The sequence below is a fragment of the Lithobates pipiens genome, unplaced genomic scaffold (assembly GCF_037356315.1).
Source record: "Lithobates pipiens isolate NorthernLeopardFrog02 unplaced genomic scaffold, aLitPip1_a1.2 Scaffold_18, whole genome shotgun sequence".
Lineage (NCBI taxonomy): Eukaryota > Metazoa > Chordata > Amphibia > Anura > Ranidae > Lithobates > Lithobates pipiens.
The window spans coordinates 78,287,033-78,300,164 of record NW_027507758.1 but is presented as its reverse complement, the minus strand read 5'-3'; the positions used below and the strand labels follow the sequence as shown (position 1 = coordinate 78,300,164).

General features: G+C 43.6%; 1 protein-coding gene across 1 annotated transcript in view; it reads left to right on the top strand.

The window, feature by feature from the left end:
- Positions 1–13,132, top strand: part of LOC143987223 (calpain-8-like) — a 95,763-nt gene that overhangs the window by 31,097 nt on the left and 51,534 nt on the right. Inside the window, exons 6-8 of the mRNA XM_077485811.1 lie at positions 2,365–2,448; positions 2,549–2,634; positions 6,846–6,920. Of these exons, the coding sequence (XP_077341937.1) occupies positions 2,365–2,448; positions 2,549–2,634; positions 6,846–6,920 (245 nt within the window). The remainder of the gene's footprint in view (positions 1–2,364; positions 2,449–2,548; positions 2,635–6,845; positions 6,921–13,132) is intronic.

The window sequence follows — 13,132 nt, the reverse complement described above, 5'->3', positions numbered from 1 at the left end:
CACATTCACTTGCTTGCTCCAGCTGAATCACTCTGATTTATCTGACAGGCTCTCAGTCAGATTAGCAATGGCCCATTACACGCAAGAACCCATAGTTCCTTTTTGTGTAGCACAGTTGTAGCGAAACAGCTTGTAACTTCTCCCCTGTGGCCAGTGATCTCAGCACCACCTCTTCAGGCACTGCCAATGCACATAGCTGCAGCGGTCCCTTACACCAGCCCTCCTGGCTGTCTCACTCTTCACCAGCCCCCCCAGCTGACTCTCAGGAGATCTCTAGGGAAAGAAGGAAGTCTTAAGCACATCGCTGTCTTCAAGGGAGACTGGTTATGTGTGGCATCGTCCCACCTTTGTTAGTCCCCACAGTGTTGACTAGTCATTCAGTCCTCTTTTGCTCCCGTGCCTTTAAGTAAGATTTCCTCCTGTGTGTTATGGCACACCAGCATCCGAGCCCCAGGCCAAGGCAGGACACCCCCCCAACTGCCCCTGCTGGCATGGCCCATGTCTATTTATGGAGTGGTCTCAGCCCCCTGCCAGCCTACCTATGAGGATTGGCTAAGGCTCCATAAATATTCAAGGCTGCTCCTCCTAACCTCCACTCTCTAATTCTAGAAGATTGTCCAACCTTCTAGACCAGGGGGAGGCACCAGAGAGCTGCCAGGGTGAGTCACCCAGCCCTGAACCTTAGTAAACCCTGACCCAGATTCCATAGCTCAGGCTTAGCCCTGAGCTAAACTATGTTGTATCTACACTATCTTCTAGCACACACTAGAGGGTGCTACAAAAGTATAGTAAACTGTACAGATGCTGCCAAAAAAAGTGCTAAGCACTGAGCATCATGTAAGTGTGCTCAGTTTTTATTTGTAAAGAGGTTACACACATTACAAAAATCAAATATCAGTATATAAGGCAGATTATTTTTCTTTTGTTCAACCAGCTGGCTGAGGGAACAAAAATGATTTGAATCCCCCATCCACATTCGAGGTGGATGGGGGAATCCTTCCCACTGTGGTATTGTACTCTGACAGCGGGAAGACTTCTTAAAGTGGAGGTTCACACAAAAATTGAACATCCGCTTTTTGGAACCCCCCCCCCCTGAGGTGTCACATTTGGCACCTTTCAGGGGGGAGGGGGTGCAGATACCTGTCTAAGACAGGTATTTTCACCCACTTCCGGACATAGACTCCCACAGGAGTCCATGCCTCTTCCTGTCCACACACACGGGTCCCAGAGACCATTTAGATTGCCATGCGCGACTCACGCATGCACAGTAGGGAACCAGGAAGGGAAGCCAGAAGGCTTCATTTCCTGATTCCCATAGCAAAGATGGCAGCACAGCATCCGAGGACCGAGGGACAGTTCGGTCTCGGGTGCCAACATCGCTGGACACTGTGACAGATGAGTGTCCTTATTTTAAAAGTCAGCAGCTGTAGTATTTGTAGCTGCTGACTTAAAAAAAAAAAATTCACGGGTCTCCCACTTTAACCATCAGAATACAATAATCAATGTTGCCCGCTATAGCCGGCAGCACTGATCATTCAGGAAAATCTGAAAGGTTGGTTGTACACAAGTTGATCGATAGATCGCCTTGTGTACAACTAGCCTGCCCATACATGGATCTAAATTTACCCAGTCCCTGCTCAACCGGCCAAATTTTGATCCATGTATGATTGACTTTAATTTCTAAATGTTAGAGCTGAAGTTTAATCCACTTATATTTTGCCTTGCCGTTGTGGTTCCTTTTTCTCCTCTTATCAACATGTGAATGACATTTTTAAATAAAACCTTTCCATTATATTATTTTAGACCCAGTGATGTAATCACTGAGTTTCTTTGCTTCTCTATGCACTGCATTCAGATCATGGTTGGTGGGAGAGGCGGCGGGGCGCTGTACATATTTTCCTGAAAACATCAAAGCACCTCCTCTCAAGAGCAATCAGAACCGGTGCAAGCAGCAAGGACGCTCTAGGGAGGAGTTATGCAAATATCCAAAAGCCTTGATAAGTTGATGTCAGTCTGGAGGGGTGGGCAGGCTGTATTTGCATGCCCTAGGCAACACCCACATTGCTTTAAAGAATGAAAATCCAGTAAATAAAAGAGGCAGTACAGGGCCAGTAAGGCTGGAGAGGAAAGTTTAGATGATGTTTTATGTCTTTTATCTAGATAATTACTTACTGCAGCTTCTAATGCACACTGTGAAAAGCTCAGAGTGTGCAGTGAAATTAGAGTAAGAGAATACAGTAAAGGAAAGTAGTTTGTACAACTGTACTAGACTGAGTTTAAGACTGGAGTTTGGCTTAAAAAAATGATAAAACCTTGCATGTTCACCTTAAGACTAATAATGATCCTGCTTTTCCCTTGTAACAGAAATCGGACTTTGGATCAGGTGAAATAGTTGTGAGCACCAATGTTGTGAAGAATCACGCATATTCTCTGACAGGCGCTGAAGAGGTAAAGAATTAGCAGCTGCCATTTCCACTGATTTGTGAGATGTGGTTGACAATGACAGCTATAATATCCCAGTTTATTTAATGTGAATTGTGTGTTTTAGATCAGCTATCGTGGAGACACAGTGCAGCTTGTCCGAATGAGGAATCCCTGGGGTTATAAAGAGTGGAATGGCGTCTGGAGTGATAAGTATGTTCTATAAAGTTGATGTGGTCAGTGTACCCAGATGATGTGGTCAGTCCAATGATCAGTTAAACTGTCAGACTTTAGTTGATATTGTCCTGTGGCGGGGCAACTGGGGACTTTGGGGAAATAAAGGTAGCTCTTCGTGGTGACATTTTGATGGCTCAGACCAGACTGAATAACTGCATTTAAAAAGAGAATAAAACATATTTAAAAAATACCCACAAGCCCCAACCAGATTCACTGCTCCTCAGTTTGATTTTATTTGTTTCTCTTTTTTTTAAGCTGCTTAACCACTTCAGCCCTGGAAGATTTTACCCCCTTCCTGACCAGAGCACTTTTTGCGATTCGGCACTGCGTCATTTTAACTGACAATTGCGCGATTGTGCGACATTGCAACCAAACAAAATTGACATCCTTTTTTTCCCACAAATAGAGCTTTCTTTTGGTGGTATTTAATCACCTCTGTGGTTTTTATTTTTTGCGCTATAAACAAAAGAAAATTATAAAAAATGATAGCGTCTATAAAATAGGGCATCGTTTTATGGCATTTTTATTATTCTTTTTTTTTGTTAGTAATGGCGGCGATCTGCGATTTTTAATGTGACTGCGACATTATGGTGTACATGTCGGACAATTTTGACAAATTTTTGGGACCATTGGCATTTTTACAGCGATCAGTGCTATAAAAATGCATTGATTACTGTAAAAATATCACTGGCAGTGAAGGGGTTAACCACTAGTGGGCAATCAAGGGATTATTATTATTATTATGTGCTCCCTATTGTGTGTTCTAACTGAAGGGGAGTGAGGACTGTGTAAGGAAAGAGATAGATTGCTGTTCATACTCCGTATGAGCAGATGATCTGTCACTTCTCGCCTCAGAGAACTGGAAACTGTGTGTTTACACACACAGATCCTGGTTCTCCGTGTGCCCAGAGCGATCGTGTGAGCCTGGCGGTGATCGTGACCGCCGGGCACTTGCATCGGCTCCGTGGCTCCCCTAGTGGCTACAGGGTGAAGCAACACTACATAACATTGTTCCGCCCAGCCGTGCCATTCTGTCGCCGTACAACTGCAGCGGATGGTCGACAAGTGGTTAATATAAAACATTTCAGGTGTAGTGCATGCCCTAGGAAGCCACTAGTGAATTTAGTCCTGTTTCCCCCTTAGATCACACACAGCCAGGCACTCAGCATTTTCCTCTTTGTTTCACAGTCTAGAGGTTCTTTTTAGTTTTTTTTTTTTATTGGAACAATGAACTTGGATAGTGATAGGGAATATTAGATACCCCATAACTGTTGAACAGGATAACTTGAGGACTTCCTCATTTCTGGCTGCACGTCACAGAACTGCTGGCTGCACTGCTCAAACAAATGAATGTCCCACCGGATCTCTTATTCCAGAGTTAAAATAAGCTACACACAGTCACTTTTCCTCCTCCACTGAGGGTCAACTACTCAAATATCCACCAGGATATTTCTATTGGGGAAGATGTAGACACGCACCGCCATAGGACAGCTGTTCTCTTCCCCACCAACTTCCTCCTGGCTCTCTCATGTGATCTTCTATTCTCCAGATCCAACTTGATCCCTGGACTTGTACTTGTGAAACCCCCCCCCAGCTAAGTTGGGACTTCAATGTTTTCAATGACCTCAATGTTTTCATAAAGGCTTCTCTAGCACTTCTGGGCCCCTCACAGGGGTCTCTTCCTGCAGGACTGGACCCAGGAACATTGCCCTGCTGCCTCAGGCCTTGGACTACTTATGGGTTCTTCCACCACCTCCTCAGGGATTGCCTGGAGTCCCATAAATATTCAGGCTGCCTATGCTATTTTTCCTCCCACTATAATTCTAGAATCCTCTAGAAGATTGGAGGAACAGAGCAGCAGAGCAGCAGTCTGTAAAACATTGAGCCAAGCAAACCCTGCTCCTCTAATTACAGGGAAGCCAAACTAAATGTTCCTAGCAGCTTACTCTATACTAGGAGAGTACTACACCAGGGTTGCCTGTCAAGTACAAGTGAAACCAACCAACTGGATAGATTGTGAGGGAGATCTCCCCCAATGGGACACAAAGGGCAATGAAATCTTGATGCAAACAGGTAATGTAGATAAGGGAATTGAAGTGCCAAGTCAAGATACTTGTTTATTCCAATGTAAAATCATGCAGAAGATTGTTTGAGAAATTCAACACATTTTGAGAATCAATCTTCACACCCTTCGTATGGGTTGAAGATGATGGATCAAAAGAATTTGGTAAATAGCCTGGCTAATGCCGCGTACACATGACCGGACTTTTCGAGGGACTAGGTCCGACGGGCTTTCTGACGGACTTTCAGCGGAGTTCCGACTGACTTTCTGAATGAACGGACTTGGCCACACACAATCACACCAAAGTCCAACAGATTCAAATGTGATGACGTACGACCGAACTAGAATAAGGAAGTTCATAGCCAGTAGCCAATAGCTGCCCTAGCGTCGGTTTTTGTCCGTCAGACCAGCATACACACAAACGGATTTCTCAGTCCGGCGGAGTTTCGGTGGGAAAATGTAAAACATGTTCTATTTCTAAAGTCCGCCGGATTTTTGGCAAGCAAAGGTCCAATGGAGCCCACACACGATCGAATTGTCCGACAGACTTGTTCCGTCGGACCTTTGCTGTCAAAAAGTCCAGTCGTGTGTACGCGGCATTAGAGTTGAATTGGGTTTGAAAATCGGCATGTTCTTGTTGCAGCACGAACAGCCACCTGGAACCTGGTTGGATGTGCCTTTGATCCATGGAGAAATATCCACTCAATTCCTGTTCTAACTGAGGACATTTAAATATATAAAAAGTGGGAAAATATCTCCCTTACTTTCTGTTCTGTCTGACATTTAGATTAATTAACCACTTCCCGACCAGCGCACGACGATGTACGTCGACAGCATGGCACGGGCAGGCATATTGGCGTACATGTACGTCCAATATTCGTTGCCGCCGTGCCATCGGGAGCGCGCCGCCGGCGGCGCGCTCCCGCGCTGGTCGAGACCCCCGTGAGTCCGGTCGCTGGACCCGCGGACTCGATCGCCGCGGGCATCCCCGCGATCGTCTCACGGAGCGGCCGAATGGAGGAAATGCTGTATAAACAACATTTTCCCATTCTGCCTAGCAACTAGTGACGCTGATCTCTGCTCCATGTGATTGGAGCAGAGATCAGTGTACACTAAATGAAAGCCCAACCCCCCCACAGTTAGTAACACACCCCTAGGAACACTTAACCCCTACACTGCCACCCACTGGTTAACCCTTTCACTACCAGTGTCATTTACACAGGAATCACTGCATTTATATAGCAGTGATTACTGTATAAATGACAATGGTCCCAAAAATGTCCGATGGGTCCCCCACAATGTCGCAGTCACAATAAAAATCGCAGATCGCCGCCATTACTAGTAAAAAAAAAAATAATAAAAAATTATTAATAAAAATGCTATAAAACTATCCCTATTTTGTAAACGCTATAACTTTTGCGCAAACCAATCAATAATCGCTTATTGCGATTTTTTTTACCAAAAATTTGTAGAAGAATACGTATCGGCCTAAATTGAGGGAAAAAAAAATTTTTTTATATATTTTTGGGGGATATTTATTATAACAAAAAGTAAAAAATAATGCGTTTTTTTTCAAAAAATAAAAACCGCAGGGGTGATCAAATACCACCAAAAGAAAGCTCTATTTGTGGGAAAAAAAGGACGTCAATTTTGTTTGGGAGCCACGTCGCACGACCGCGCAATTGTCAGTTAAAGCGACGCAGTGCCGAATCGCAAAAAGTGGTCTGGTCTTTGACCAGCAAATTGGTCCGGTCTGAAAGTGGTTAAATTAATCTTCCAAAATGGGAAAACAGGCCACAAAGATATTTGGTTCTTTCCCTTCCCTACTCTATCCAAAACATGCAAAACCAATTCTGCTGGAGTTGGGCTTTAAAGTGACCCTGTCACCACAGTGTCACCTGTAAAAAAGAAGCCAAGTATGTATAAGAAAAGGCAATTTGCTTACTTTTCTGGTGCCCTGTATGTTGAAAGGCTGCAACTTCACAGCTAGTGAAGCTAGGCAAGTATTTCAATTGATTCTTTTTTTTTTTACTGGAGATTTGCTTTAAGTATAATGTATTAGTACTGTATTCTGTGTTTAATCAAGTTTAACAGATGTGATTTTTGCTATTTGTACCTCCTACAGTGCTCTGGAATGGAATGAAGTTGACCCGGAAGTTAAAGCTCAGCTTCATCTGCTGTGTGATGATGGAGAGACCTGGTGAGTTCAGTGGAAAATGTAAAATGCATCGCCAATAAGTTCTCCTACTGCGCCATGATCACATTTCATATACCAACTTTAAAATGTGCATTAAATACTTGTACACACATCAAAAAAATTCTCATATAAGTTTGCCTACTGGGCACTTTTACCCCTTCCTTCCCAGGTCAATTTTCATTTTTCAGCGCTGTGGGACTTTGAATAACAATTGCGTGGTCATGCAACCCTGTACCCAAATTAATTTTCTATCCTTTTTTTCAGACAAATAGAGCTTTCTTTTGGTGGTATTTATTCACCACTGAGTTTTTTTATTTTTTGCTAAAAAAAAAAACATTTTTAAAGTTTAAACAGGTCATTTTTTTCTTTCACTGATGTGTGCTGATGGGCACTAATGAGGCGGCATTGATGGACACTGATAGTCTACACTGATGGGCACTGATGAGGCTGCACTGATAAGTGGCACTGATAGATGGCACTGATAGGTGGCACTAATGAGTACTGATAGGTGGCACTGATTTGCACTAATAGGTGTCACTGATAGGAACTGGTAGGCAGCACTGATTGGCACTGGTAGCTGGCACTGATGGGCACAGAGTGGCAGCAGTGGTGGGTATAGATTGGCAGCACTGTTGGGACTGGTAGGCATTGTCCTTTTTACAGAAGTCAGTCATCAGCTCCCTTTTCCTCTCCTCCTCACGCTGACAACGTGAGGTGGAGGGAAGAGAGCCAACGACCGGCTTCTGTTTACATCCGTGATTAGCTGTGATTGGACACAGCTGATCATGTGGCCTCAATCTGTGATCAGCAGTGTCCTCTAGAGTGCCGTTAAGTGCCGTCATTCAGCACAGCAGGGGGAGGGGTCAGCTCAATTCATACCATTAACCAATAGTAAAAGACTAGTCATTATTGGGGAGGCTGCGTGATCTATCTGTAAGATGCTAGTAAACATCCACTGCATGGGCAGATAGATCACACAGCCCTACCAGCAATGACTGACACAGAATACAGGAAGGGCATGAGTAAATGCCATTGGTAGTAAACATTTCCCTGTGCGTATAATGAGAGTCTTAGCGAGGGTGCAGTGCCTAGTGCTTTGAGTTAGCTTCCACTTTGGTTAACCCACGAATTGGGCTTTAGCCTGGGCTGTAGCTGTAGCACAAAAGGAATGAAAATGTACTTTTAATGCACAACAGGGCTATGGATCACAATAGGACCAAGTGTTATATGCACATGGTTCCCTAGGGGATTCAAGAAAGTTTTTAAGTTGTAGCAATGCTTCTTCTTTAATATGTTTATGTAATTTTAAAGTTTTTTTAAATCGGTCTTCCCAAATTTTCCCGGGTTATTGTCACCTTGTCACATGCATCTCTGGTTGCCTAAGCAATATGGTGACAAATATTGCTTATGCATGATCTGCTGTTGCTACTATCAGGAAGCCAGACCACAGCAATGATGTACAGTCGATGTATACACAAAGTAGCTGAAAGAGGATGGAGGCGTAACTTGCCCTGTTGGATCCCACTCAAGTATTTTGGGAAGATGAATGCAGTTTAGAGATTTGATCTGGCGAAAAAAGAAAAGGATTATATTCAAATTTTTGCAATATTCCAAAGAGCAAGGTGGACTGTCTGCTCCCTAACCCATTGGTATATTTCCTTGCCGTACAGCTTCAGCATATTGAAGGATGGGAAGGCATGGGTCTCGGGGGTCTTCCTTTAACGTGTTTTCTTTCTTACTTCAGGGTTAAAACCCCTTACACATGTTCGACCCTCCTGCTGTTCTTAAAGTGCAATCTGCACATCCTACATTAAATTTGATACATAAGATGTGGCAAATACCGTATATACTCGAGTATAGGCCGACCCGAGTATAAGCCGAGGCCCCCAATTTACCCCCAATGTATAAGGTTACCATGTGGGTGGCCACATCTAACACAGTGTGAGTTCTCCCTGCAGCCTAACTTACCGTATATACTCGAGTATAGGCCGACCCGAGTATAAGCCGAGGCCCCCAATTTACCCCCAAAAAACTGGGAAACCTATTGACTCGTGTATAAGCCGAGGGTGAGATATGCCTGTCCATCCCTGTGTGTGTGTCCATCCATCCATCCATCCCTGTGTGTGTGTCCATCCGTGTGTGTGTGTCATCGCTGTCTGCCTGCTCGATCAGCGTGTCGAGCAGACAGACAGCGGCCATTCTATTCTAATTCAAAAGCCGCGCCTCCGGCTCCGCCTTCGCCTGTGATAGGCGGAACACTGAATTTCCCAGCAGCCTGTGTTCCGCCTATCACGGACATCCGCTCATCCTCGTACTACGGACGAGGATGAAAGGATGGCCGTGATAGGCGGAACACAGACTGCTGGGAAATTGTGTTCCGCCTATCACAGACAGGGAGGCGCGGCATTTGAACAGGAAAATGGGCGCCGACGAAGAGCGGTGACGGGACCGGACGGAGGCTCGGGACCGGACGGAGGCTGGGGACACAGGTAGGCTGGACACACAAGGCCTCACACACACACACACACACACACACACACACACACACACACACACACACACACACACACACACACACACACACACACACACACACGGATGGACACACACACAGGGATGGATGGATGGATGGACACACACACAGGGATGGACAGGCATATCTCACCCTCGGCTTATACACGAGTCAATAGGTTTCCCAGTTTTTTGGGGGTAAATTGGGGGCCTCGGCTTATACTCGGGTCGGCCTATACTCGAGTATATACGGTAAGTTAGGCTGCAGGGAGAACTCACACTGTGTTAGATGTGGCCACCCACATGGTAACCTTATACATTTACTGTGAAGATGGCCAAAGTTTAGGCAGTACTGGCAGGGGGTCATTTAATTATTTATTTTTCTCAAATAATGTTTTTGTACAGAAAAATAATTAACAGAACAGACAATGCAGGTTCCAGTTAAAACATACACATAGGTGTACTGCCAAACAATCACATTCCACCATAGTAACTATACACAATGTACTCAGAAATGTCTGTCCACTGTATAAGAAAGCGGAGCCAGTTTAACGGTATACAATAAGGCATTTATGTGCTCCCAAGCATATTAACCATTGTATTACAGAAGTAGTCTATCCAGGACCAAATCCACTGGGAAAAGCCAGGGGTGTCTAGCCAAGGGGACCATAAGATATTAAACTTTCCCGGGCGCCCTCTGTGCTAGTAAATATACTTTTCCAGCCGCAGAGTATCTCCCATTTGGGTAATCCATTTTTTCAGTGCAGGAGGTTCATTCGCCTTCCAGTGTTGCGAGCCTGGAAGAGTGCTCTGGCAATAGCCTGTTTAGGATTATCCTCGATTGGGAGGTCATCCAGAATGCCCAATTAATATTGCTTAGGGTCCACTTGGACATTGACCTAAAACACTCTATTAATAGTGCTAATGACACCCGTCCAATACAGATGTAGCTTGGGATAGCGCCATAAAAGGTGGATAAGGTCTCCATATTCCCTAGAGCATCAAGTGCACTCAGAGCCCTCCTTTAATCCCATTCTTTACAATCTGGCAGGTGTAAGGTGCACCCACAGGACAATATTCAGTTGAGACAGTCCTGCAGAATTAAGGGAACACATCTGTACTGCCTTTAGAAACTCCTCCTAATGTTCCTCTTCAAATGTGCCTACATCGCTCTACCACCTGCTCAATACCCTGGATGGGAACCCTTTTATGAAAATTAGACAGCATCATCGAGCATCACTTGGATATAAGTCTTTTGTAATAGGATACCTCTGCCATGTCGTGGAAAATGGGAGTTGGGGATTGCAACCATAAAGCTCCACCGGATTGTGCCCTAACTGCATGGTATAACTGCAAGTAATAAAAATACATCAACTGTGGGATCCGATACTTAGTTTGCAAATCCTTAAAAAAGCACAATTTACCATTGGAGAAAATGTGCAGCAGGTGCACAGTTCCATACCTTTTTCACCTAGTCCCACACTGCAGGGATTGTAACTCCTTGTAATATTCATTATCCCAAATTGGGCTGTGACCAGTAAAGCCAGTGACATCCTGCAATTGCCTAACCTTATTCCACACCTTTTGCATCAGGACATACATGGAGAAGAGTTTATTGGATTTAGCATAAGCCAGTGCCTCCAGTGCCATGGCCATATCATTTACCCTTGTTACATAGTGCAAAAGGGCCGTAACTGAGTCCACAGTCCCTCCCTCATTCCCGGGGCTACAGGGGCATTGCTTGGGCAATATACTGCAGCTGAGCTGCAAGGTAGTAAAGCTACGGGTTAGGTAGGGCCAGACCACCCATATCTTTAGGATTCTGCAATTGCTCCAGCTTAACCCTCAGTGGTCTAGTAAGCCATAGAAGGGACCTGAATATGGAATTGATGATGCAAAATAATTTAGGCGGAATAACCATTGGGGTATTATGTACAATGTACTGTATAGGAACTGCAACATAGGAATCATTTTTATAAGGTTTACTCTACCTACCAGGGACATCTTAAGTCTAGACCACACTTTGGCTTTGTCACAGATCGGCCCAGTTGGCATCTTTGGTTCATTTAGTTCCGAATTGAAATTCGGATATATTTGAATTTCCGAATTAAAATAGTACCGAATTTAAAGGAATCCGAAATAACGAAGAAAAGAAAATTCAGACGGAATTTGAATTCAAATTCAAATAGTTTTCAAATTTGAAAAGTTTTCAAATTCAATTAGAATAGAAAATAACAGAATAGCATAGAAAAAGAAAACAGAACAGAATAGAATAGAAAGAACATAACAATGTTCCAAAATTTGAATTTAATATATACAAATTACGCTATATTTTACACTATTATATTCTAGGAGAGGAGTTGCATCCACATCACCTGGTGTTTCCTACCACTCTCCTGGCCCTTTTATGTGCCCTGTTAAAAGACAACCACGACACTACCTGCCTGGAGTTTGCATGTTCTCCCTGTGCCTGCGTGGGTTTCCTCCGGGTACCCCGGTCTCCTCCAACACTCCAAAGACCTGCAGTTTCACTTGGCTTGTTCTAATAAACTGAAGATCAAAGAAATACGGTATCTGAAGTTTATGGAGGAAGAAGGTTTAGCTCTCTGTCCTAGAGACAGAACATTCTCCACCCCTCCTCATCACCTCTTCTAATTGCCGTTTCCCACAAAGGAGATAACTGGTGGTAAAAGGAGAGAGCTGCAATGGCATTCTGAAGGCTTATTGGTTTCATACGTTTGGTGAGTGCATTCCCATAGGGGGTCGGCCTTGGTACCACAAGTGGTGATTTGTATGGTGGAAGCTGGGTTTTAATCACAAACACAGGTCGACTGAATAAAGCACCCTATCTTCTGAACACCGAACTGAACTCTTACGCATATTCTGAAAAAAATGTGCATGCGCTGCTATACATAAAAAGTGGACTTTCTAGTTTTTGTTTCATGTTTTATGTATTTATGATATATTATATTCTATTGTTTTATGTTCTGTATTTTTTTTCTCTATTTTTTTTTCTATTCTATTCCATTATTTTTTACTCTATTTTATTGTCTTTGGAAATTGGAAAACTATTCGAATTTGAATTTTTTTTTGCAATATGTAACTGCCAATTGCGCAGTCGTGCGGCACTGTACCTAAACAAAGTTGATTGTCCTTTTTGCCCCACAAATAAATCTTTCTTTTGGTGATATTTGATCACCTCTGCAGTTTTAATTTTTGTGAGCTATAAACAAAAGAGCGGCAATTTTGAAAACACGCTTTTTTTTACTTTTTGCTATAATAAATGTTCTCATTAAAAAAATCGCAATGAGCGTATATTGAGTGGTTTGCGAAAAAGTTATAGCATGTACAAAATAGGGGATAGATTTATGGGATTTTTTTTTTTTTTACTAGTAATGGCGGCGATTTGTGAATTTTATCGGGACTGCGACATTGTGGGGGACAGTTCAGAGACTTTTTCAGAACCATTGACATGTATACAGCGATCAGAGCTAAAAATAGCCACTGATTATTGTATAAATGTCACTGGTAGGGAAGGGGTTAACACTAGGGGGTGATCAATGGGTTAAATGTGTATTCCCTAGTTGTGTTCTAACTGCATGGGGAAAGTACTGACTGGGGGAGGAGACAGATCGTTGTTCCTCCTTAGTAGGAACAGACCATCTGTTTCTCCTCCCCTGACAAAAGAGGGATTTGTGTTTACA